At 45.8% G+C, this 25,194-nt stretch overlaps 2 protein-coding genes across 3 annotated transcripts; one reads left to right on the top strand and one right to left on the bottom strand.

The window, feature by feature from the left end:
* Positions 1-3: 3 nt before the first annotated feature.
* WDR82 (WD repeat domain 82) lies at positions 4-17,366 on the top strand. The gene is made up of 9 exons (XM_085072822.1): positions 4-417; positions 5,291-5,388; positions 8,249-8,315; positions 8,507-8,606; positions 10,595-10,711; positions 11,442-11,597; positions 11,721-11,790; positions 13,576-13,718; positions 13,893-17,366. The coding sequence occupies exons 1-9, from the start codon at positions 257-259 to the stop codon at positions 13,920-13,922; spliced, it is 942 nt and encodes a 313-aa protein (XP_084928948.1). The 5' UTR covers positions 4-256; the 3' UTR covers positions 13,923-17,366.
* Positions 17,367-18,135: 769 nt separating this feature from the next.
* Positions 18,136-25,185, bottom strand: PPM1M (protein phosphatase, Mg2+/Mn2+ dependent 1M). Of its 2 annotated transcripts, none has more exons than XM_085072816.1 (10): positions 24,934-25,185; positions 23,861-23,984; positions 23,073-23,327; positions 22,473-22,585; positions 21,406-21,490; positions 20,955-21,073; positions 20,441-20,504; positions 20,075-20,182; positions 19,718-19,829; positions 18,136-19,446 (listed from the first exon to the last, which is right to left on the bottom strand). In XM_085072816.1, the coding sequence occupies exons 1-10, from the start codon at positions 25,146-25,148 to the stop codon at positions 19,232-19,234; spliced, it is 1,410 nt and encodes a 469-aa protein (XP_084928942.1). In that variant the 5' UTR covers positions 25,149-25,185; the 3' UTR covers positions 18,136-19,231. The 2 variants fall into 2 exon arrangements, with proteins under 2 accessions (XP_084928942.1, XP_084928943.1); XM_085072817.1 differs by having other exon boundaries at positions 19,718-19,866; positions 24,934-25,163.
* Between the last annotated feature and the right edge of the window lie 9 nt (positions 25,186-25,194).

The raw sequence follows: 25,194 nt of genomic DNA on the forward strand, positions 1-25,194 counted from the left end.
CCAGGGTGCCCCGCGCCGCCCCGCCGGAGCCGCAAGATGGCGGACACAATGAGGGGGAGCCGCCTCTCCGCGGCCTGACCGCGCCGAGCCCGCCGAGCCCACCGCGCTCCGCCGTGCCCCGCGGCTCCCCGCCGCCCCTCGCCGCCCCTCACCGCCCCGCCCGGCCCGGCCCGCCCGCTCCCGCCGCCGCCCGGAGCCCCGCCCGGCTGCCCTCAGCGCCGCCGCCGCCCTCGCTCGGCGCGGCCCGGCGGGCGGGATGAAGCTGACGGACAACGTGCTGCGGAGCTTCCGCGTGGCCAAGGTCTTCCGCGAGAACTCGGACAAGATCAACTGCTTCGACTTCAGCCCCAACGGCGAGACCGTCATTTCCAGCAGTGACGATGACTCCATCGTTCTCTACGACTGCCAGGAGGGCAAGTGAGTGGCGGGGCCGGGGAGCCAACCTTCGGGGTCTGGGGCAGTGCTTGGGCACGGGGGTGTGAGGGACCTGCCCACGGTGCCCTTTGGGGACAAGCCGTGCCTGGCCCCGCAGGTCTGGCAGGTGAGCTTTAGCTTGAGCTTCTCTCCTGTTGTTTTTTAGCGTAGGCTTGTGAGTAGAATCCCAAAGGCAAGGATGGGAGCAGCGTGGGTTTGCCCGCTCTGCGGGTGTACTTGTTATCATGGTAGGCTGGAGACAGCGGGGATAATTTCCCAAGTGTAAGCGAAAGCTCACTTCTGTGAGAGCTAAACAGTTGTTAAGCTTGAAGGATTCGTTCTGGTCACATTTCCAGGTCTCGGGATTGCTGCAGGTATGGAACTGACTTCTCAGGCTTCTCTGGGCTTACGTTTCGCTAATTAAAAGAGAAGTGATTGTTGTGAGCAGTGTACAGATGTGCCCTTTAAACACCTCATTTGAGTGTAACTTCTTGGGTAAATGCTATAAGCCAAAAGGTGCAGATGATACGGTGTGTATTATTATAACTTCTAAAAGCCTGATGGTGTTTTCCATAAAACCCAGTTCCTAAGTGGTGTCTTGGAACACTGCATGCAAACGTGGTCCTCTGTGCTTTAAATCCTTTTCTCTAGTTGTGTCTTTATCTGTAAAACACAGTTAAAATTCATACGTGATTTGCGTATGTCTTCAAACATTGTCTTGGTTTAGATGTAATCAATCAAGGTGTTTAGTGATTTGTGTTAGCTAAAGGTAATGAGTTATGGGTGTGTTTCTGTTTCTCATTTAACTGTCCAGTTTTATCTTTCTTCTTCCATCCATCACACGGTGCTTGTCTTGTTTTTCAGCCAGAAATTTGCAGAGCACTTGAGATCTGGCAGTCCTGTTCAGAGGGTGGAAACCTACCCCAAAGGCGTTTGTAGTCTGTGAGAGATAAGAAAAATTGAGCCAATTGGTGTCATTAGTCCTTTAAAATCTTTCTGTTAGTACAAGTGTGCATTTGCTTTAAATTCCTTCAGACTTTAAGTTTTACATGTGCTTATTGGTGTAGAGATGTAGTTCTGAGGTTATTTTTTTTTCTCTTTTGAAAAGTCAGTACTGGGAAGCATCACGTCCACACAGAAAGTGAAAGAAAAACAAGTATGGATATTATAGCACAGGAAATAAAAGGGACAGGGTAATGAAGGAATGAGAAAGAAATGCATTGGGAGTATAAAACCAGAGATATATCAGTGTTGTATATATTTTCTAGTAAACCAGGTATTCCTAATCCTCCTGCTTTTGTAAGCAGACCAAGACGTCATACTTGCTGGGAGGAAAGATTGCCTTCAGCATATCCACAAAATTTTGTGGGAGACCTATTATATATTATTTTAGACTTCTGTTTAGTTTGCTTGATTTACATGTTAAAGTTGGTGTTCCCCATCTGATAGAATGAACTCTGACATGAAAATGTTTCATTTTTATTTATGTAAGAATAGGTAACTCTATACATATGGAGTGTGCCATAGATCGTATCCCAGATCCTAATTATATACTCTAGTAGCAGAGCTGAATGATGTTAATGCAGATGGTATTGATTGCTCTTTCCCTTTCAGACTTGTAAAGAATAATTTGATGGGTTGGGAGGCATTTAGCCCTTTCATTCCAATCTCCATCTAATCCTGATGTGCTTTATAGTCAGAGGGTTTGCTTTAATTAAGTTAAATGTAGATCAGTGGTCCTCTACTGCAGTGCTGCAGGGCAATGAGAGTAGTTTTAAGGTAACTCCTATGTCAGGTTGAAGTTCTCTAGTGGTTATAAAATTTTAAAATTAATTTGAAAGTTTTTCATGTACTATCGACTGGCTTAAAAGTGTAGCTGTGATTTTTAGAGGTAAGTAGGGATGCAGGACATGCTTGTTCTCTAACCTGGAAAGTTTCAGCTCTGAATTACTTTGTCATTAGAAATTCATGTGACAACGAAACATCAGGTCTCAGAATGATCACTTGTGGCAGTGTCAGGCCTGTAGTTGCTTTATTCTTCCTTGTAAATCACAGTTCCAAGAGCCCAGAAGTCTCACCTGCTTGGATGTCATTGCTAATGGATATGATGGCCAGGAGGAAATTAAATGTCCTGCTTGCTGGGTTTCAGTGTAGGATACCCTACTTCATTGAATGGCCTGAAAATTAATGCCTCTCCCTGTGTAAAACTGGGAAAATCTGGTGTGTGTCCTCTGTTAATGAGCACTTCTGCTGGTAGAATTAAAATGCAGCTCTTTGGTTGTACTTAGGTGCATCCTTACCTGATTTGCTTTGTTTTGCCACACCAAAATGAGTTGTACAGCTCTATGAGAGTATGACCACCTCCATCTTGGTGAACTTCATCTTCTGACAGTGTCAGGACAGTTGAAACACTGCTGTGTAGTCAAGGGCTGACAGGACAAGATTATCTCCTTATCATGTATGTTCTGGGCTTAGGCAACTGCTTATTCATGAGCATTCAATAATTGTGGTCCTGAGATTCCACTTCTATTTCAAAGTGTGTAAACAACTTAATTACTAAATTTTTTAACCCATCCTGCATTACCAAATCCCTCCACAGTTTGCTGGCTCAGAAGCATAACTAAGAGGCTCACTGGAGTCTGTTGGGACTTAAGGTGAGATTCTGAAAACTTGTGGGACAGTTGTATGTTTGGATGTACAGCAATCCCTGAGGCTGGAAACAGTCTGGCTGCATACTGGTAACCCTGCTATGATGGAATGGTGCTCTAGCAAAGGTTTAACTTCTATTTTAGTGTATATCAATTGTGTATTAGTGATACAAATAAAGTGATGGATCTGGACTCCTGCTTACCTGTGGCAGTTGCTGGGCACACCCGTGTTCCTGGTTATGGATGATGTTTTACCCATAATGGCAGTGATTCAAACTAAGGCACAGCTGATACTACAAACCTTGCCTGTGTTTCATTTCATCTTTATAGCAGATTTGACTGAGATCTTGTAGAATATTTTTCTTTGTTGATATTGCTTGGTTTGCAGGTGGGCTGGATAGATTGAGGTTGACTTTGGAATTATGCTTAGTGATGGTGATTTGTTGTTAAAAAATACTTAATTTTTTTGTTTGTGTTTAAAATAGTTGATTGGCAACAGGTCTTGTGTGCAGTGACAGACTTCTGTTTATATCAGTTTACATGAAAACTTCACCTTTCCTAAAACATGGAATTCTTTTTCCTTCTTTTTGGTAAATGTGCTTTTGTCTGTCTCTCCATCTTTATTGTCTCTGTCTATATTCATTTATTCTAAATAGATCTTCTAAGCTTTAAACTTGTAATAGAAAGGAAAAACCCAAACTATGTATAGGAGTGTCTAATATAATATGTTTTGAGATTGTTTTTTTTTTCCTTAGTTTATTGTTGGGTTTTTTTTGCTCCAGCTTGCTCAACAGCACAGCTTAGGCAACTTCAGAAAGCAGTGTGGGGAAGTATATCAGGCATAATGTTAGTGTGTCAAAATTTAAATTACGTATGTTATTTTTAGTGTGTGGCATGTTTGCATCTGAAGAACAATTTAAATAACTGCTGGAGGAACTGGGGAAGAATCAGTCGAGATTTGGTCTGTGGTACAGGTGCTGTGTAGGTTTTCACTGCACTTCCTGTATTGGCTTTCACTTCATGGGAACTTGTCCCCAGACAGTTTGTTTGAAGGCAAAGCCCTATGGCTTCTGCTGTTTGAGAATTAATCTTAGGGAATGAATGTCTGGTTTTATTCTGATAGGAAAGTCTCCCACTTGTGCTCTTGTTTGGGTGTGTCAGTTTGAGGCTAATGTAAAAAGGAAGAAGTCCAGCATATTAGAAATACCTTGTCTGAGGGTGTAGTCAGATAAACTTTTCTCTTGGCAGCAGTACTGGTTTCGACCACTCCTGCTGTTTGTTTCCATTCCCATGCTGTCCTCTTTGGTTGTGTGGGTAAAATAGTTTGTGGGCCTGTATAATAACCAGAGTTACGAATCTGGATTAAAAATAACTCCCGGAAGAGATTGTATTTCTGGTGTTGATCAGTAGCCTCGCTGGTTGACTGCCCAGCTCTGAAACCTTCGTGCTCCCCCAGCTGAGGATGAAAGGGTAAGGAGGGTGGTGGAGACCTTGCACTGCTCAAAAAGGCACCACTGTCGTGAGATACCCTTATTAGCCAGCTGCTTCTAAGCTTACTCTGCAGTTTAAACTTCTAGTACTGCAGTGCATCACCTGCTTACCAGGCAGCTAAAAATCCAGTTCTGCAGTCTGTGTTCACTCACTAGAGCTTCTTTCATTCTGTTGCAAAATGTTAAATTTGAGTTTCTTGCCTTAAGATTGGATGCAAGTGTAATTCTTCAGTGGTTTGGAAAAGTCTGTATGTTACTATGTCTTTTATAGATGATTGGTAGATGTGTTTCGGTCAATACCCTGTGAATGAGACACCCTGTTCTAGGTTTTGCAGTAACAGAGAACAAAAAGACAAATTATACTCAATCTAAAATAAGCAGCAGATGAATGGGAGATTTGAATGGGCAAGGGCACAGTGAGGCAGTGCTGCTTGCTGTGCTCATTATGTTAGCTCCTCCTTTTTTTTTGCAGTAGACGTCATAGGAGAAGGAATTTTTGGAGGTGCCAAGTGCTTTTTGCAGGTGTTACAGGTAATTCCTCAAGCCTAGGGGTAGTCTTGGAGAAACACTAAGATCCTTGTTTGAAAATCTTGAAAAGCTTTTCCTTTTTTGTATTAAAACATCTGACTACTTGAAACAGTCATGAAACACCTCAATGGGAATAGGCTCTATTGATGTGAGTTTCATTTTGAGGTTTTTCTTGCAGAGAGTGCAATTATTTCTGCTTCCTCCTGACAGACCGAAGAGGACCCTGTACAGTAAGAAGTACGGAGTGGACCTCATCAGGTACACACATGCTGCCAACACTGTCGTGTACAGCTCCAACAAAATAGATGGTAAGTGGCCCACTAGAGGAGAGCATATTAATCTCTTTATATGACATGTCTCCATAATTAGCTCTAAGGATTTGGGAAAAAGTTACAACAACTCTTCAGTGATAAGAACTCTGTCAGAGGCAGAGGAAGGAGTTAGAGGCAGAGTCAGAGGAATATCCAACACTAATGCACAACTTGGTGCTAGTCCCTTGAGCATCCTTATGTGTGTTTGTTCACTGCTGCCACAGCTAAGGGGTTAAACATTGTTAGGGAGATAAAACTTGGCTTCTTCATTGCACTGTTCACTTGGTGTTGGTATCAGTGCTGTCAGTTGGCCTCTGCACCTTCATTACTTACATGTGAGGTGGAAGGAGCAGCTGTGCTGAACACCATAGCTCTGTCTGGTACCCACCACTTGGCTGCAGAGAATGGGAGGGCAGGAGGTTTGGGTAACTCAACAGGTCATCAGCCAAGCCTGGAGGAGGTCACAGAGGTCAGTTTTGGTTTTGTTAGTTGTAGTCAGTGTCTGACAGTGTTGCAATGACCAAGTTTCTTAGCACAGCATTTTACAGATGGCTTTTAACGTACCTGTAGACTCATAATTTCTGGAGTGGAAGTTTTGGTTTGGTTTTTCCTTTGCAGAGATGAAAGTTAACTGTAGAGATGCTGGTGCCTTGTGTTGTGTGCCAGGTTACTAAAGGAATTGCAAAGACTGTGAATTTAGAGAAGATGAAAGTTAAGCATTAGGAAGTCAGGTTAACTAGAACAAGCAGAGTCTGAATCTAGAGGAGCAAGGAAGTCTCTGCCAGAATTTGATCTAATGTTGTAAAAGGATTAAAAGTGTCACAGGAAGCATGTGCCTTTTTAGTCTGTTTCAGAACCTACTTTTTTTTTTCAAATTATGTTATTACTTAGTCACATTTTTATTTGACTGTTACTTAATTTACAATGACTAATAATTAAAACTTTAATGAAGCATTTTTAATTCCATTTTGAGTACTGAGTTTTTGTTTATAAGCACTGGTAAGCCTCAAGATTTAAGTCTTCATGCTGCAGGGTAGCATTAGTGTGAAGACTTAATTAGAAACAAAGAAAAAGATACAATGTGAGAATGTTTGTTGATGTTACAAATTGTAAGCTTAATAAAAACCCATCAGTGTGTTCTGTTGGAGTCCAGATATGCTTTAGTCCCTAATGCATGTGGTTATGGGAAAGTGCATTGTATTAACCTATTCTGCAGGTATTGGGAGGGAAAATTAACTCAGGAACATGCTATAGGAATGCTGGTGCTTGCTTCCATGCATTTTTTCTGTTGCATTGCTACCAATCTACTTGTGAAGATTTCCTCAAGACCTCTGGACTTAGTTCCTGTTGCCTGATTCCAGGCTGAGGTAGTAGTTTGTACAGTTTGAGGGTCTATGATACCACCCGGTACAGGAGATAACTGTACAGGCCACTGCCTTGCCTGGGACAGAGCACTGCCAGCAGTGAGGATCACAAAGGAGCACAATTCCCCAGTGCTTCCTCTTTAGCAAAGGAAGATGGAATGCTGCATGAATACTTCAAAGATCAGGTAATGACAGTTCTTGCAGGAAAAACTAGAGATGTATCTTCACAGCAAGTTTGAAGCATGTTGGTTCTATTTGGTGTGCAATGTGACACTGGTATGAGGGATTTATATTTTGGATAATCATCACAGGTCACTTAAAACCTTTAAGAACTGTGTGTCACCAGTAGCACATTTCCATCTTGTTCAATCAGCTTCAGTTTTCCTTTTAAATACTGGAGGGTGGTTTAGACCTTTGATCTCAGCTTGATGAGCAACATCAGGCAAAAATGGGAACTTGATAACTTTTCCACAGATAGAAAATTTTGCTGAATGAGCCTTTCAAAACACTCTGAACACAGTAGCCCTTCTGACTGTCAAAATGCCCAGTACATGTTGCATCCTCTTGGCACTTGTTCTTCTGAGTCAAAAGTAAAAATGTCCTTTTCCCTCAATTTATCTTTGGACTCTCAGCAGGACATCTTGTTCCAGCAGTACAGAGTCTGCACATAAAGATTAAAAAGTGGCTTCTGTCCTTTAATAATTGTTTCCTCTTAGAAGGTTTTCTTTTAATTTTGGGAGAGAGTCTCAACAACATCTTCCAGAATTGTGGGCTACTCTTGGTGTATTCACCTATACTCAGGATAAAATTGACACTTGAGAAATGTTGTGCTGCTCTCATCTGTTCAGTAAGGTTGCTTGAAGTGTACTAAGCTTTAGATTACTCCTCTGCATCTTAGAGCTTTGCTGCTCTAATTGCAGAGAAAGTGTGAAGCTATTGATTGTCAGATTAAACAAAAATAAGACATTTGCTGGTTTTTAATGGTGTTGCCCTGGCTTTGAAGTTATGGTTTTATCTTTTATCTTTACCTGAGTGCCAGATTTTGTACATTTCCTATGTGTAGGGCTTAGTTGGAGATCTGTTTGCTGAATATGTATGTAGGAAAGAGAACAAGATTCATGCTGCAAAGCAATACAAAGTGGTAGCATCAACTCTGTAAATTTGATACTCTCCATTTTGTGAGAGTGATGGAATAAAACCTGCTGCTACTTAAATTTTAGCACCTTTCAGATTACCTTGCATAAATCATGTGACAGTTGTCTTTAAAATGTAACATGACTTCAGACTGTGGGAAGTATCTTGTCCTGTTGCCTGATTTTCAGTTCTGCTTAAAAACCAAGTTGGTTTATGTCTGTTTCTAAGTTGATTCCCTTTTGATGTGTGACTTGAAATCAAATGACCAGACTTAAGCACTGTGGTGAGGTTACCATTGCTCTGGGGAGCAACCTTGGGCTCGTGGTATAATAAAGCTTCTGGTTTGTTTATGCTTTCAGATACAATCCGCTACCTCTCCCTGCATGACAACAAATATATTCGGTATTTCCCAGGGCACACAAAAAGGTAAGATGTGGCTTGAGGACAGGACAGGAGAAATTGAAATAAGAATGGTAATGGGCTTGAGTTCCATTACACTTGGTTCATGCTACTTTTTGCTTTGTTCAGCTGTGGGCTTGTACACAACTGTTGGGGTGGGTGTTGCTCCATTCACTTTTTCGGTTTGTCTCTGATGAATGTGGGTTTCTGTATTGCAGAGTGGTTGCTCTTTCAATGTCTCCAGTGGATGATACTTTTATTTCTGGATCTCTGGATAAAACTATTCGACTTTGGGATCTCCGCTCTCCGAATTGCCAGGTTGTAGGTTATAAAATTCATGTGCACAATGTGTGGAATTTTCAGTTTGAAGGTTAACAAAGGGATGTGTGTTTGTAACAAACTAAAAATACTGCCAGAAGTGCTGCTGATTTAGTGTTGATTTAGGCTCTTGAAGGAGCCTGGATCAGGAATCTTTGTGCAGTGTGTCACATTGTGTAACACCACTTGCTCTCACCTGTGTCTCTGCTGGAGAGGTGCTGGGGAGAGCAAGAAATAACACCCACAGCTGATGAAACAAGAGAAGGGCTAGGTGTCAACTTGTTCATAAGGCTGCTACCTTATGCAGAGGGTGTTCTCTTGGAGCTGGCATCCCTCCTGTGTTGAGAATTCATCTTATGTGAGTGTTTGTAGTGTGTATCTAAAATTGGTGCCTTGATGCAATTAAATTTGATGAAGAAACTGATGATCTAAAGTAACGCAGCAACCATATGGTCTGCCACCTCCTTGCATCACCTCTGTTGTTCATCAGAACTGTTTGTGAGGAGATTTGACTTGCTAGCAAGACAGAACCCTATTTGGTTTTGTTTACTTATTCTGCTGGAATACTTTTTTTTTGTGGAAGGTGGCTTGTAAATGCTGAAAAAAATACAAGAACTGGCAGCAGTGGCAGGAATGAAATATTCAAAGTAGAATCTCTACCTTTAGTGGTGGTGAGTTGTTTTGTCCTGGTATCTGGGTACGTAGTGTTGTGCTCTCATATTTCCCCATGGGAAATACAGTCCTCACTGGGACCATTTCGCTAATGAGAGAGAGCTCATTGTTTATTCCAGATGATGTAACTCTAAGTGAAAGAGAAAGAAAAAAGTTACATTTCTTACAAAATGTTTGTCTTTCTTCACACCAAGCCTTTTCTGACAGATCTTAATTCTACCTTTCTTTGGGAATATGCCTTTAATGCCAGTGTGTTGGTTTCCCTTGGGATGAATCTCCATCTCCAAGTTGCTGCAGATGAGATAGGGTTGTAGCAATTCGGTGATTTATGCTAATGCCTCAACTGCAAGAATGGTAAAACTAGGACTTGTAACTGGAAGCTGCATCCAGCCAAGTTTGGCAAACAGGTTTAGGAAGTGTTACTTGTAGTTTTCAGTTGGTCCGTGAGATGGCAGCCTGGAAATATTCCCGAGAAACCAGAGCTGGTTCACTCACCAGGGCCCTGAGCATTGGCTAAGCTCACTGCCTCACCTTCAGAGAGCACAGGGAAAACTGACCAAAGTGGGAAAGAAGTAGTGAAATCTCTAGACTTTACCTAGAGAAGAAGGCAGAAAGAAAGAAAAATGCAGAAACTTGTTAAATGTACTATGGATTTAATCAAAGATGTGTTCTTGTTTATGTGCGTATAGTTACATAGAGACATTTGGCTAACATGCACAGACTGCCAGTCAACATACAGAAAATTACATATTTTGTTGGCTTTTACCAAATTTTCTCAAGTGTTTTTTACTATGTGACCTAAGGACAAGGTAACATTAAAAATAAATCTGGTAGTAATCTGTCAGTTTTAGTAGGAAAGGTCCATTGTCTTCCAGCAGGTATGAGTTTTCATTAAACAGTCATGCAAAGCTCAGCAGTGATATTCACTTGCTTTCAAAGTACTATTTTTCCCCTCTTGTGCAGCCATAAATGGTAAAGCATTGCTGTTGATCCCAGCAGCAGTGTTTTGTGGTGCTGCCTGGTATAGTTATTAACTCAGCCATATGAGCCTCCCTTCTCTGGGTACTTACAGAGTGTATGACATCATGAATGAGGTTTTGATTTGTTTTGGTGTAAACTTTGTCATTGAGCAAATTGTATGATGACCTGAAGTTGAGAAAGCTAAGTTCTGAACCTTTGTAAAACCTTGGTATTTACAATTGAAATTAATTTGTTCCACCCCTCGTCTGCTGTCCTGCTCACAGTGGGCTCCAAGGGTGGTGATAGAAATGTGAGCATCAGTCTTAAAAAATAATTTTGGCTATTTCTATTTCTAGGGTTTAATGCATCTCCAAGGGAAGCCCGTGTGTTCTTTTGACCCTGAGGGGTTGATTTTTGCTGCTGGAGTCAATTCTGAAATGGTGAAGCTTTATGATCTCCGTTCTTTTGACAAGGTGAGGTACCCTAACTTCCCTTCTTACACTTTTTGTCTTGCAAGAAGTAGTCTAAACTCAGTGCTCAGAGGCTGGATTTCTGTACTTGAGCTTACTGGTTGGGGTGCCTCCTTGGCATCCAGAGAGTTCTCAGTAAGCACACATCTCATGGACAGAAAGGGATACAAATCCTGAGGTACACTCTTAACCTGTGTTGAAGTGCTGACTTGAACCTGCTCCAAACTCCTGGTTAGGCTCTTTGTTGTGCGGTTTTGGGCTTTCTTTCCTTGCTGCCTATCTTTGAAGAACACTGGCAAAAACTGAGCCAGGATTGTCAAAAAGGATGGAAATTCCAAAGGAAACTACTTGTGTGGGCTGCTGAACTGAATAAGCACTGAGCATAGTTAGGTCCATGGTTTTCAAAACTCAGATGGCAATTACACTGGCTCAAACTCTCTCTTAACTTCATTTAGCAGCCTTGTTTGAAAATTTCTTCCTACGTTAATTTAATTTCTGCTGTTGGTTGTGGTAGAGTATGAAGCTATTGAATTGAAACAGCCAATTGCACTCTTTTTTTGTTTTGGAAACTGGATTCATTAAACAGGGACGTGTTTGCCTTGGCTTTTGATATCTTAAGGCTAAGGATTTTCTTTTAAAAAATCTGAAACATTTTCCTGCACTAAGGTTAAAAGCAGATTCTTGTTAACAGCAATGCATAGTCTCCTTCATATTTCCCATTTTCTCTCTGCAGGGGCCATTTGCTACATTTAAGATGCAGTATGACCGAACATGTGAGTGGACAGGCCTGAAGTTCAGCAACGATGGGAAGCTCATCCTCATCTCGACGAACGGCAGCTTCATTCGGCTGATCGATGCCTTCAAAGGAGCTGTCCTGCACACGTTTGGGGTGAGCCTACTGCCTGTGGTACTTGCTGGAAAACTTGTGCTAGTTTGGGGAGCAGCTGCCCTTTGGTTGTGAGATTGCTGTGGACACACTCTCTACTACATATTCTCCTGTTTTGTGCCATAGGGTTATAACAATAGTAAGGCTGTCACGCTGGAGGCATCATTCACACCAGACTCTCAGTTCATCATGATAGGTAAGATAATTCTTGGCAAGAATTTCAGTGCTCTGAAATTAGGTGTGTTACATAGGCCTAAAGCTCTCTGTCTGTTGGGAAGCAGAACGTATTTAAATAATACAATGCAGGTGTAAGCTTTCTTTGCACTGACAGTGTTCTGTTTTGTTAGATTGCTCAGTGTTCTCTAGACTGAAATGTAAAAGAACCTCCAAGAAGACTTCTTTTTCCTTTTATATATAAATGCTGTTTCAAAATAGATAAGAAGCCAGGAAACTGTTATAATGTGGGAAGACCAATCACATAATTTGTCAGTGGTCCTCACCCTGTGGCTAGGACACCTTCATGTGCTGTCTCAAAGCATTTTGTGGCTGTGTTGTGGCCATCTCCTGTTTCCTGATGACCAAGGTACCTGTTTGTGCTTGGGTGACTGGTCTCATGGCTTGGTGTGTTTGTACACCTCCAGGGGTGTTCCTGCACTGGTGGCATGCTGGAGCAGCTGCAGTTTGTTCATGTGGCTCTTGTAAACCACCATGTCTGTGGAGCAAGCTCTTAACCCTTGACAGAAGCTGTAGGCATCAGCCTGGTGGCTCCCAGTGTATGATTTCCCTGGCCCTCTGCAGGATGGACTCCTGAGGGAAGCAGGTGGCAGAAATCAGTTTGAAACTCGTGTACAGCCTGGTGCTGCACGTTGAACACCCCAAACTAAGCACTTCAGTCACCTGCTCCCCAACAGGACCTGTGGATACAAGTCAGACGAGTCTGCGTGGTGATGCCCTCCCCAGAATTTTATTTTTTGTTCTTGTTTCTGTGGCTGATATATCAAATAAATATGTTTAGCTTTGTGGTAATTTGGTGTCCAGATCCTCAGTTTTCCTGGACGAGTGATGGTCTTGACAAAACTTCTCTCTTGTTCTGGATGAGAACTTCCTGATTGCAGAGAAGAGGGGTGGGGTTTTTTGTTTAGTCTGTCTCTGGAGAGCACTTTATTGCACATATTTACCTTCCTGTTGTGCTCTTCCAAATGAAAGTAGTAGTGGAAGTTCCAAACCACTTACTGCTGTTCAGTTTTTACATACGGTTAAGTTGCAACTTGTGCTTCTTAATTTTTCGTGCCTGAAAGGCTACAGGCATAAATACAGAAGCAGAAGAAAATTATTTGCATTTTTATTAGGAATCCTATTTAAAATGAGTCTAAAGCAGAACTGAATTTTAAAAATGTAATGTTCTCAGCCTCAGAGTTTGAAAAATGCCATTTTAAAGTGAAAAACTTGTCCCATTGTAGCAATGCGTAGAGTCAATATCTCCAGGGAAGCTTCTGGTATTTGGCTTAGTGCATTGAAATCTGCGTACCTTCCGTGGTAAAGGCTTTGGTTTGATTCTGTGCCCACTGAATGAGACATTTACCTGTGTCTGAACTGAGAACTTGTGTGAACAATGACTCTTTCCCCAGCACTTGTCCTCTGCACATTGGTGCAGGTTGGCCAGGGTCTCTCCTCCATAGCTGGAGGTGTTAGCTCTCCTTTCCTACTGGGTGACAGTAGTTAACATCTTTGCCTGAATCGTGTTGCCCTGATGTGTAGTTGTGTCTCTGCAGTGCAAAGGTACAAACCTGCTGTTTGGATACAGGTGTGTTAACTCTATGGTGTCTTGTACTTGCCCTCGTGACACTTGGAGAACTCTAAAGTTTGTGTTAAGTGGAGACCTGTCTATTCCTGAAGTTCTGACGGAAAGAAGTGTTCTTAATTTCCTCTGCTGATCTCTTCAGCGCATCTTGCATACCTTGTTTTCCACTCCTACCTTCAGGTTCGGAGGATGGGAAGATCCATGTTTGGAATGGGGAAAGTGGGATGAAGGTGGCTGTCCTAGATGGAAAACACACTGGTCCCATAACCTGTCTGCAGTTCAATCCAAAATTCATGACTTTCGCTAGCGCATGTTCCAATATGGTAAGGAAATGGGGTTTAAGTTCCTCAGAGCTCCATGAGGTGCTGACCCTTCCAGAGATGAATCTGAGAAGGCTCAGTGCCTTGTGTGCTTACAGAAGGTGGCAGCTCCTACAGGGTGCTGTAGGAGAGATTTGTGTTCTGCTGTGAAAAAATGTTTTCTTTTCTCTTCTGTAGGCCTTCTGGTTGCCAACTATTGACGACTAATTCCTACGCTACAGCTGCTGTCAGGTGGCTCCCATACTGCTAACAGCAGCACATCATTGCAAGCATAGTTTTGGAATTGCCTACATCTCCTAGACTGTGTTCTGTTCCTGCATATTTTCCATGTCTTACCTTTATCTACAGCATTCCGTTGTGAGGACTGCTCCTCTTGGCCTCCTGGCACGCTCAGAAGCAGCATGCTGCAAGTTCTTACCTTCCAGTCCATGCCCAGCAGGCTTCAGCCCAAAATGGAACAGACACAGTATTATTTCTTAGAGCGGTGAAGTCTGTTTTATCTACAAAATGTTTGTGGCATTTTTTTTAAGCTGTAATTATGTGTTTTCCTGCTGTAAGTGCACAAGGCTATTGATGTTCCAACATGGAACATGCAGTTCCTTCCCATAAGTGCATGTTTTTAACATCTGGGATCTCTGGTTTCACTGCAGTCCACAGATGCAAATACTTCTGTGCCAAATGCGAATGCTGACAGTTTTCAATGGCAGATGCTGGATTCTCTTGCAGTGGAACATGCACCAGAAGCGTGGGTAACTGTGAATGTACCTCATACAGCTTGTCATCCTTTTTTTTGGCAGTTTAGTGTGCAACTGCACAGGTTTCATCCACTGTCAGAGGTTGCCAAAGCCTCCCTGCTGTTTGCTGTGTCAGCATCCTGGAGACGCAGACAGCACTGCTGAGGTCCAGCCAGTGTCCCAAGCAATAAAGGAGTCTTGTCAGCAGGAAGACGGAGAAACCACACTGAGACTGAAAGCACAGTCTGCCTGTGTATCTTCCTTATGTACCATCTTGGCTGATCTTACTTGTAAATATCGTGGGGTGGGTGGGCAGTGGGAATGGGCCATATTTTTTTACTTTTAGATATAAAAGATTATGATGTGGGCCAGTATTGTGAGGTGTCTAGGCTGTTTACTTTCACTGATGCAGTTTTCTGCCCCTTGGTCTGTAAATAAGCTCCTAGAAATTCATCCCACACCAGGCTTAGACCTGTATGCCTTTGTTGGTAAAACTGACATGTGGGTAGTCCATCATGCAGTTTATTACTGGTCTGCAGATTTCCAGTGATAGCTCCAAAAGAACAATGCATCCTTTGTCAGATGGTGTCTTCAGAAATTAATTTTAAAAATCTTAGGCATGACTGTGCTGACTCTGCTTTGCTGTGCCACTGCTCCGTGGAATGCCCCTGCAAAGAGATGGCGAGGGACATGCTCTCCTTCTTCATGACCTTGTAGCACAGAAAAGCTGGCAGGCTGGTCTTCAAGCCCAGTTCCAGTTTCTTTTTCCTGAAATGCTGCTTCAATGGAATGCATCCACCAGCAAGCTGGGACAGGCCTGGCGAAAATGTATTGTTCACCATATTCTTGCCTTTCCAAACACACATGGGTTTGTGCTGGGTCACAGCTTGGGAAGTCTGTTCTTTTCCCTCACCCAGTTACATGTGCTTCCCTGCCCATAAATATGAAAAACTGGCAAGGTGACAAGACAGTAATGGGCATGTTCTCTCTGCTCTCCAGTGCCCAGTGCCACTCCATACTGGCAAACTGTGCTGAAGCATTTTCCTGAGGTCAGTTGTCCTGATGGTCCCGTTACAGCAAAGTTCATCTCAGCTGTATACAATTTGGATCATGACTCCCTGGAAAAGTAAATGCCTTGTAGAACAGCTGTTTCTGTTTCACTTTTTCTTGCCCTTTTTTTTTTTTTTCCCCTCCCAGTCCTTTTCCATGGAAAGGTGCTGTGCTAAGGGCTGGGCATAGGCACTGAGCATTTCTGTTCTGCTGGTTCCGTTCAAGTCGCAGCACTTGCCTGTGGCAGTGCGGGAGCACTGCCCACATGGGGCAGGCTCACACTGTGGTGCTCAATCTGTGCTGTGGTTGTGGCTCATTGCTGCTGCTGTCACACGAGGCATTTCTAACCACAGGTCTGCAATGTGAGTTTGCCATCCTCCAGGATGGTTATTGATGCTTTCCCTCTGCCACACAGGCCTGCTGCTGGAGATGCAGATGAGAGGTTAATGCCACCCTTCTTCCCGTGCTGTCCCACCGTTGCCTATAAATAAAAGTGCCCCGTGCAAAGGGACGTGGTTTTCTCAGGCCTCAGTCACTTAAACTCAGCAATGTTGCATTTCAGGCTGCTTGGTGCTATTTTACCTGTGTTGGTATTTGCAGTGCTTTGTAACATACAGGTATTTGGGGTTTGTAGTGTGTTTTAACAGTCAAACTTCAGTGTCCAGTAGAAAATCATCTTAGAGGTTTTTCAAGTCTTTTGCCTGAGGAATTGAACAGATAGCCTCCAGACATATTCCTTGTTACTTTTCAGAGGGAAGCATTTGGAAGTCTTTTATTCTACAAGAGCTCTTTGTTAATGTGGTTTGAGCGCTTGTCTAGAGGTTGTTGTTCAGCTCTCTTCTGCTTGCAGTGTTGTAAAACATGGTGTTGTGGCGTGGAATGTTTAATGAGAAGGGAGCCAGAGGAGCAGTTTAGGAGGGCAAACACACAAGCGCATCAGTGGCTTTCTGGAGTGAAGAGGGGTGTTCAGGCTCACGCATACCAGCAGTAGTGTTCTGGATGGCAGCTGAGGGCCTTCCCAGGCCCGCTGCCACCCACACAGGCAGAGACATGTCTGTTGATGTAGCATGGAGTGCTTTCCATCTGCCTTTAAAAGAGGGGAATGTGCCAAGTGTTATCAGGGAGCTTCAGGGCTGTGTGTTTCAGACAGTTGGACAGGAAAGGTGAATAAAGGTTTTAGCTTCCAGCTTCTACGTGCTTCTCTAGGAGTCTCAGGGCTGCAATTCCTGTACTCTTTTTAGGGCCACCAGCTAATGAGAAACAGATCTGATGAATAACAGCCCTCCCAGGTCTGACAGAGTGGCCAAGCAGGAAACAGCATTCCCCTTCCAAATATGACATTTAAATCCCCCCCACCATGTTCTTTGGGATGAAATAAAGACCTTTTTTCACAAAAAGGGGGAAGTGAGACTCAACAGCCCACCTCTAAGTTAGCAGTGTGGTGGCTAAGCACGTCTGCCTGGGCTGTAGGAGATTTTGGGTGTAATTCTCCAAGTCAGTCTTGAAAGATTTTTATTACTTTATTGAAGCTCCCAGGTCCTGGATTCATGCCCTCATCCCCTGCTTTGGAGGACGCAGGAGCAATTGACTGACAAATTTGGAAGCAGCAGTGTATGTTTTCCAATGCCTCTTGGCTGTATTAGCACTTTAAGAGACTTCACCTTGGTTTTGGGTCAGGGGCAGGAACCTGGCGAGCCTTTCAGAAACTGGTCTCTGTGGTTGTGAGCTGCTATAGGGAGTTGGACTCCTCGGTGGTATCTGCCAGTGAGTGTAAATACGTGAAGTCTAATTATGCTTTGTCATAAAATACTACATATGTGGAGAATTCAATGTTGTGGCTGTGACCAATAAATATTTTGTAGAGAGACCACTTGAGTGCTGTAAATTCTGCGTTTGTCCAGGGTGATACAACTTGCTGGTTTCTTAGAGGGGGAATGTTAAACTCATCCATTTTTTAAAAACTCCCTTTGTTTTGGAGAGTCAGAAATTCTAGTGGAAATTGTGAGTCTTTCAAGTTACCCATCCATAAATTGCCCATTTTAAGAGGGTTTTTTTTTTTTTTGTATGAATGTATCAGGATAGGGAAGGCTTGTGACAGCTACTTATGGGAGGTGTAGTGCCCTAGGTGAAGAGGTGTTCTCAGCAGCCTGTGGTCTGTAAGGAAGAGCTGAGCTCTGTCTCAGCAGGAAGGTGACAAAATAACTTGGGTTTGAGTAACAGGAATCTTGGATCCTTACAGTCAGTCAATGCATATAAATGTACTGTTACAACTACTGAAGGGAGGACAGCAGCCAGCATTGTTAACATGGGTAAACCCTCATGTGCATTGTTTTCAGGTCAAACTTAAGAGGATAGGGGGAAAGTGATGCTGGAGAGAAATGTTTTTTTTTCTACCCCTTGCTTAAACCATGAGCAAATAGCTGAGAAGGCTACCCCATTCCTGGGAGGAATTTCTTCCCACTGCAGGAAATCATCTTTTGACAACCAAGCCCTTGGGGCAGTTCTGGGAGGGGAATGCTTCTAGTGAGCAGCAAAGACAGATTAAAAGCAAGAACTCCCCTGTGATTTTTCTGAAGCTCTTTTTCTCCAGCCCAGGTCTATGTAAAATCCCCAGCAGGAATAACACCATAGTAACATGCATGGGAAAAAAAACAAAGTACTTTTATTTGGACTTTCATCCTTGTGGAACATAAACATGCTCTGGGGTTTGGCTGCTTCTCTAGGGAATCTTGGAACCTGTGTAATGAATAATGAAAACCAATGTGGGGACTCAGGGAGATGGGAAGCTTGTCCAGACCTGAATTTGCCTGGCTAATAAAAAGGTTGGGAAGCAGATCCTCAGTGTTTAAGGTAATTCTGATGTGTGCTGCTCTGTGTTTCTACTGGAATGAGTGTAAGTGCTTGAGATTCAGCACTGCAGACAAATTGCAACAAACCGGTTTTATTTTACTTGGAGCTCTTCTACTGAATCAGCTGATGCACTGAAACACCTTGGTTCTCATCAGTGCTGCTGCTACAAAACCTGCTATGCTGTCAGAAATTACCAGAATAGAAAAAGCGTCAGCAAGTGTAGCTTAAGATTTGTTAAAAATCTGTACATTGTGTCACTAATACACTTCAATGTTCTTAATTAAGAGTAAGGCACGTTTCACACAGGAAGCTCCTGTACACCAGTGTGTAGCTTTACCTGGCTCCATCCTCTGGGTTTGAGGTGGTGCTGCCTACAAATGGCAACTGTCTCAAGAGGTCTGGCCTACTGCTGCAGCATTGCCATGCCACAGGCACAGCGGTGCCCAACACTATTGGCAGCAGCTCCCAGGTTTTCAGCACATCTCATGTTACAGCGAATGGATATGAGAGATGCTTTAGCTTATGCATCCAGTTCAACTTAGTTCAAGTCTGATTAAAAGCCAGCTCTTCAGACTGGCTGGATCTCAATTGATCCTTATTGTTCAATATTGAAAAGGGAGAGGGATCAGTAGAAGGACAGATTTGAGTGTCACTGTACCGCAAAGATCTTAGAAAAAGTGCCCTTTGGCTTGCATGGTCCCCTTTGCATGTTCTCCTTGGTCCAACAATGAGAAAGGGGAGTGATTTGTTGCCCACTGTGCCTCTTGCATATTCTTAAGGAGCTAATCATGTTCATCCTCTGTGAAGTGCTGGCTGTGCATTTTCAGGTTCTACTGCAGATGGTTTTGCTGGAAGAGAGTGCATGTGTGCAGCAGAAATCCCTCAGTCTAACGTTGATGCTGAATGGCACCACAGTAAGGGAACACAGAGACGCTGTGTGTCATCCTGACAGTCAGTCCTCTTCCCTGTTGTGTAGTGGGATGACAAATACAGAGATGTCATCATAGGATGCCTCATGGCTGTCATCCAGCATCCACTGGTGGCCTCTCTTCTTTCCCCTTGCTTTGCATACCAAGCACTTGGCCAGTTCTGAAAACCTGTGGGTAGAAAAATGCAAGGTTTTGGTTAATATGGTAACTGTTCCCCTTAAGAACAATGTTGAGATGTGGCTTTATGTTGTCAAAATAACAAGGTTTTTTAAGACACTAGCTTTATAATTCTTACTTTAGGATGGTGACAGATTAGCAGGCACTTTCCAAAGTCACAGAAAAGAGTGGTCATGCCAGAGCTGACCTGGAAGCAGTGGGATCTCAGCCTGCTTTATGTCTGACCAGGTTCTTTGGAAAACAAAGGCAAAGCTGGTATTACCTTTGAGGATCTGTCCTGTTTTCTGCAAGGAAGCTCCTGACCACACGAGCCACCTCATCATTGCAGAGAACATCCCAAAGGCCGTCAGTTGCCATGATGAGGACATCGTCTTCTGTAATGTCATGCAGAGCAAAGTCAAATACATTCACCTGGAAAGCACAGGAGTAAATTTGTGACAATTCCTGCAATGTAACAGAGGGGTCATGGAGATGAGACTTTCCCTGAGAGATGACACACTGGGACCAGGGTGCTTGGAGAAAGAACATAGCTAAGACCTGCCAAGTCTGTGAAAGGTGCATGCTACAGAGGAGCAGCTTGTTTAATTCCACCCTACAATTCCCATGTGCTGCGACTGACCTTAGGAATGCAGGAGAGGAAAGGTTTGACTTCAATGTTGGTGTCGATGACTTTGAGCTGATGATCCCCCAGGCCTCGAGAGACAGCCAGAGTCCCCAGCAGACGAGCCTGGCCCCAAACAAAGCAAAACAGGACTGAAACATCGGGGTGTGGTGTCTTTAAAGGCTGCTCCAGAGGGTTCTGGGTTACATCAGCTAGGCAGCAAAGGGGGCTGCTGTATCCAGGCTGTGGGACTGTGCTGTGCTGGAGAACTCCAGAGCTCTGGGTCTGCCTCAGCGCCCCAGAATGTGACACAAGTGACAGGGACACTGAGGACCCCCAGCAGACTTGCCTGTGCCTTCCCAGTGTGTAAAAGCATTAAGCTACCTGCTTCCCGTGACCATGGACAAGAGGATACTTGAGGTCAGCTTTCTCCACCGTCTTGTACCCCCTGGAACAGAAAATTCACTGTTGATCTGGGATTTGTCTGACTTGATAGTACAGAGCCCAGCCAGGGCATTTTGACAGTGATTGAACCCTTGTGGTGTCCCCATGCACAGGCAGTTCACTGTGGAAAGGGCAAGGTGACTTGTTGAAGCAGATACAGTAAAGATGACCCACATTCTCCCCTTCTTCCCTAGCTTGCAGCTGCACCAGGCTGGGACTCCCTGCACCAGCCCCACCTCGATGGATGCCAGAAAGACCATCTTGACTGTTTTCTAACCACCCTGCCAGGGCCCTGGTCCTTCAGTCGGAGGGAGCTGCTCACAACATCCTTCCCTACCATTGTGCTGCTGCTCTCACCAGCAGGATGTGCCCCTTCCTCCCTCACCTCCCCATTGCTGTGAGCAGGTAAAGCTGCCCTGTGCTGCAGCCTTACCCTCAGGCAGAAGGGACTCACCAGCCCTCCATGAAGTAATCCCGGTACAGGACTTTCTGGCCCACGTCGTCTCCCTTCAGCCTCCGCGGAAACTCAAACCGTGTGAACTCGCCATCCAGGAGCTTGGGGAAAAGAAAAGCCTGGAGGAGGGAATGGATGTGTGAGCATAGACAGGTTCTGCTTCAGTGGAGTAGGGCACCAGTGACTTCTGCCTCAGGACTGGCACTCCCAGCAGCAGAATGGAGACCAGAATTGGGAAAGCATGTTCCAATGAGGACATGAACATCTCCCATACTAAAGACTGTTGGCTGAATCTCTACCCCAGCCCTCCTTGGCTAGTGCCAGCTGACATGGCCACACAGCAGCCTTCAAGGAAAGCTGGAGGTCCTCTTGACCACTCTTGGGTCAGCCCTCTCTGACCCAATGGGATGCTCACAGCTGGATTGTCTGACGTGTGGAAGGAGTCACTCACCAAGTGCTGAATTCGCTGCCTCTCTGACTCAGGTGTGAACTCGCTGCTCATGGGCACAATATTGTCCTTCAGGACGAGAATTGCCCTACAAACGGGAAGAGGAAAAGCTCAGCTGTGCCAGAGAACAGCTGTGCACCCAAAACTGTTAAAAAATGCCACTGTATTTAAAATAACTCCATCACAATTGCACTGTTGCAGCAGAGAACTGTGCTTGCCTGGTTTGACAGTGGTTGAGCTCACTGTTAGAGGAATTGGGGGCCACAGCCAGCTCTTGAGGATTCTTTGAAATCACCCGTCATTTTTAAACACCTGCCAGGCTGAGTGTACTCCTGCGTTACCACCCCAATGCTGTGTCTGGGCAGCTTTAGTCCCTTGAAATCCCCAAACTGTTCCAGAAGGCATGACAGCACCTTTCTTCCAACAGGTCCTGTGCCAGGCAGCAGGGAAGTGTCTGAGCTGCACATTTACTGTCTGTAGGATTAAATCAGAGCTGTGGTTTAACCTGGCAGGCAGCTAAACGCCGCATAGCCACTTGCTCACTCTCCCCACACCTAGTGGGATGGGAGTGATAACTGGGAAAAAGGAAAGTAAAATCTGTGAGTTGAGAGAAAGAACGTTTAATAGGACAGGAATGGAAGGGAAATAATAATGAGAAAAGAATCAGAATATAGAAAACGACTGATGTGCAGTGCAATTGCTCACCACCCGCTGACTGATGCCTAGCCAATTCCCCAGCAGTGGCCCCAGGCCAGCTTACCCCTCAGTTCAGACACTGAGTATGGTGCCATGTGGTCTGGAACATCCCTTGGGTCAGCTGGGGTCAGCTGTACTGGCTGTGTCCCCTCCCAGCTTCTTGTGCCCCCAAAGCTCCTTGCTGGTGGGGTGAGAAGCTGAAAACTCCCTGACTCTGTTGCTGAGCAGTGCTTGCACTACTTAAACATCAGTGGGTTATTAACAGTGTTTTCTAGAACTCTGTCCCAGCTGAAACCAGGACAGTAAGATGCTGGAAACCTTGCTTAATTCTTAGCTCTCATCCCCAGCAACTTTCCCCTTTTATTATGACTCACCTGCTGTCCCCAGCATTGGCCACATACAGCTTTCCCTGGAAATAAAGGGCAGCCAGAGCAGTGCAACCTCCTGTCTGGTTTGTAGCTTCCATCTCCTGGCCAATGACTTCATCCTGTTGGTTTAAACAAGTTTGGAGACTGGCGTGATCTGGGCTGCTGCTCTCTACACATTGTCTCATCCCTCCTAGCAGAAATTCAGAACCAAAACTGGCTGTGGATGGGACACAGGAAACCAGCAAAGTGACAGACGATGTTGCTTCCCTACAGCCTACACAGCTGTTGCTCCTGGACTATGGATGCTTTAGGAGGGTGATGGGGAGAGCTCAAACTTGTATGTGCTCTATGAGTGTGACAATAGCCACCTTCTTGCCCCAAAGAATTGTACAGAGCTACTGTAGCTTTGCTCTGGGTCAGCACTGCCAACCTGCAACTGTAAGGCACATCTTGGGGTCTGTGATCTCAGCACATTTAAAGGTTTGGCCCAATGTTCCAGCCTGCTCAACAAGCTGCAGAAGTGCAGACTCTGTCCTTCCAGGGCATGGGGAGAGACAGATTGACTGCCTGGGCCAGCAGGACTGGTGCCCTGCACAGGGTACTCACACATTCCTGGAAGGCATTCTCCAGGGCTCCCACCACCAAGTCTGCTGCATGGATGTGCTTCTCCTCCACGAACTGTGGGTCACTGTCACAAACGCAGCGTCCGCTGAGGTGCATGGGGGGCTGAGCCTCGGTGATGCCTCCCACAACCTCCTCCAGCTTCTGCTTGATGCAGTAGTGCAAATAGTTGGAGGCAATGATGGCAGCGTCTGGGCCACCGTGGCCATCAAACAGTGCCCAGTAGTGACCAGTCAGAAACTGCCGTGAGGAAGAGGGACAAGACGGGCTGAAGAGGTTGTACAGATGGCAGGCTCACAGCCAGGAAGGATGTCACTTTTTTGTGTTTTTCCTGGCTTTTCGACCCCAGCTACCCTTCCCTGCCACTGGTAAATCTCCTGTGCAGCTCAAACTCAAGCAATGCCCATGTGGTACCCTACCAGACTCATCATCTGAGCTCTGAGAATCTGGATTTGCACCACCCACCCTCATGTGCTGTTTCTGGGGCCATTTCACAAAACATGAAGCAGGTGAGAGCATCCTGTGTGCCCAGCTCATGCTGGTGCCTCAAGTGCTGCAAGTTATAGGCCATGGTAGTAGGAATGGCATTTACAGACAGAGCTATGTATTTGCTGGCCAAAGGGTACATGGGTCCCCTAAACACATCCAAGGAAGGGTTTCAGCACGAGGGCAGGTAGGACTGATGAAACAATCCTATGTTTCCTGAACCTGAGCCCTTGGGTGCCAGGAAAAGGCTGGCAGCAGGGTAAGCACAGCCTGTCTGGGGGCAATACCTGTGTGGAGCACAGGATCAGCCATTCCTCATCCTCCTCCAGGCCCGGCTCTCTCCTCCGGACAGAGATCTGACAGCAGGCTGCCTGGTCCTCATTGAACTCCGACTTCTCGGCATTGATAACCCTGCAAACACCCCAGGTAAGATGTGGGGACACACCGCACCTCACCTGCTCCCAGTCAGCAGTACTGGGTGCTCTGCAGCCACTGCAAACAGCTGCACCTTGCCCCTTCTTTCCAGCCCCCTGCTCCCTTTTCAAACTCAAGGAACTCTTTGCTGGTGACTGAAATAAGTTCTTTATGTGCAGCAGGGAAAGCCCGGCTGGGGACACAGAGACCTGTACCCTGGCCTCAGGCAACCCTTGTCAGCAGCCTACACCGTGCCATTTCCTTATTGACACAGTGCATTGCAAAACCACCACCACTGCTTTTCATTCCAGCCTTGCTAATGTTTGTCCCTAACTGGGAGTGTGATCTCCTTGCATTTCACTGTGTGCCATCCCAAGACCATGGGGTCTTGATGTGGTCTGGCCAGGACGTGGCGACAGCTCCTGGCCGGAGTTTTTCTGCCTGATCCATCCCCTCTGCCATTTAAAACAGCAAACCAAGAGACTGCTAAAAATATGGTCTTCCCCTTCCTTTGTTGTAAAGACGCTTATTCAAGAGCGGTGCCGCTCTCGGGGCTGCCCCGGCCACTTGTCACAGCACTGGTACTGGCCCTGCTGCTAGCAGGGATGTCCCCGCCGCCCGCAGGGAGGGAGAGGGGCTGGAGGATTCACCGCCACGCCAAACCTCTGGAGCAGGAAGCCGCTCCCTCCTCGCCCGCACACGGGGCAGGAGGGCGAGCTGTGCCTGCGGGCGGCCACTCCCGAGGGGTGCAGTGCGGGCAGGTGGGGCGCGACCACCTCCGGCACCTCACCAGGAGTCCCTCAAGTCCCCCACGCACCCTCCACACCCCCTAAACCTTCACTACTCCCCGGTATCAGCACCCCGGGAGGGTCCCTAACCCCGCCCGGCCACCCCGGGGCTCTCCCGGAGCCCCTCCCGGAGCGGCCCCGCTGCCGGCCCCACTCACTCGGCGTATCCCGCGCCCCAGGGCAGGAGCCGCTCGGGCCCGGCGCCCCGCACAGCCCGCCCGCCCCGCGGGGCCTCCTCGCCGCCGCCGGGCAGGAACTTGGGCCGGCGGTAGCGCAGGGCGGGGGGCGGCGGGCCCGGCCCCGGTGCCGGGGCTCCGCCGGGGCGCTCTGCGGGGCCGCCCCGCCGCCAGCGCCGCAGCCAGTCGCCCGACATGGCGGGGCAGGTGCGGCTCCTCCCGGTCCCGGCCGCGGTCCCGCCC

The sequence above is a fragment of the Lichenostomus cassidix genome, chromosome 12 (genome assembly GCF_008360975.1).
Source record: "Lichenostomus cassidix isolate B80296 chromosome 12, HeHo_3.0, whole genome shotgun sequence".
Lineage (NCBI taxonomy): Eukaryota > Metazoa > Chordata > Aves > Passeriformes > Meliphagidae > Lichenostomus > Lichenostomus cassidix.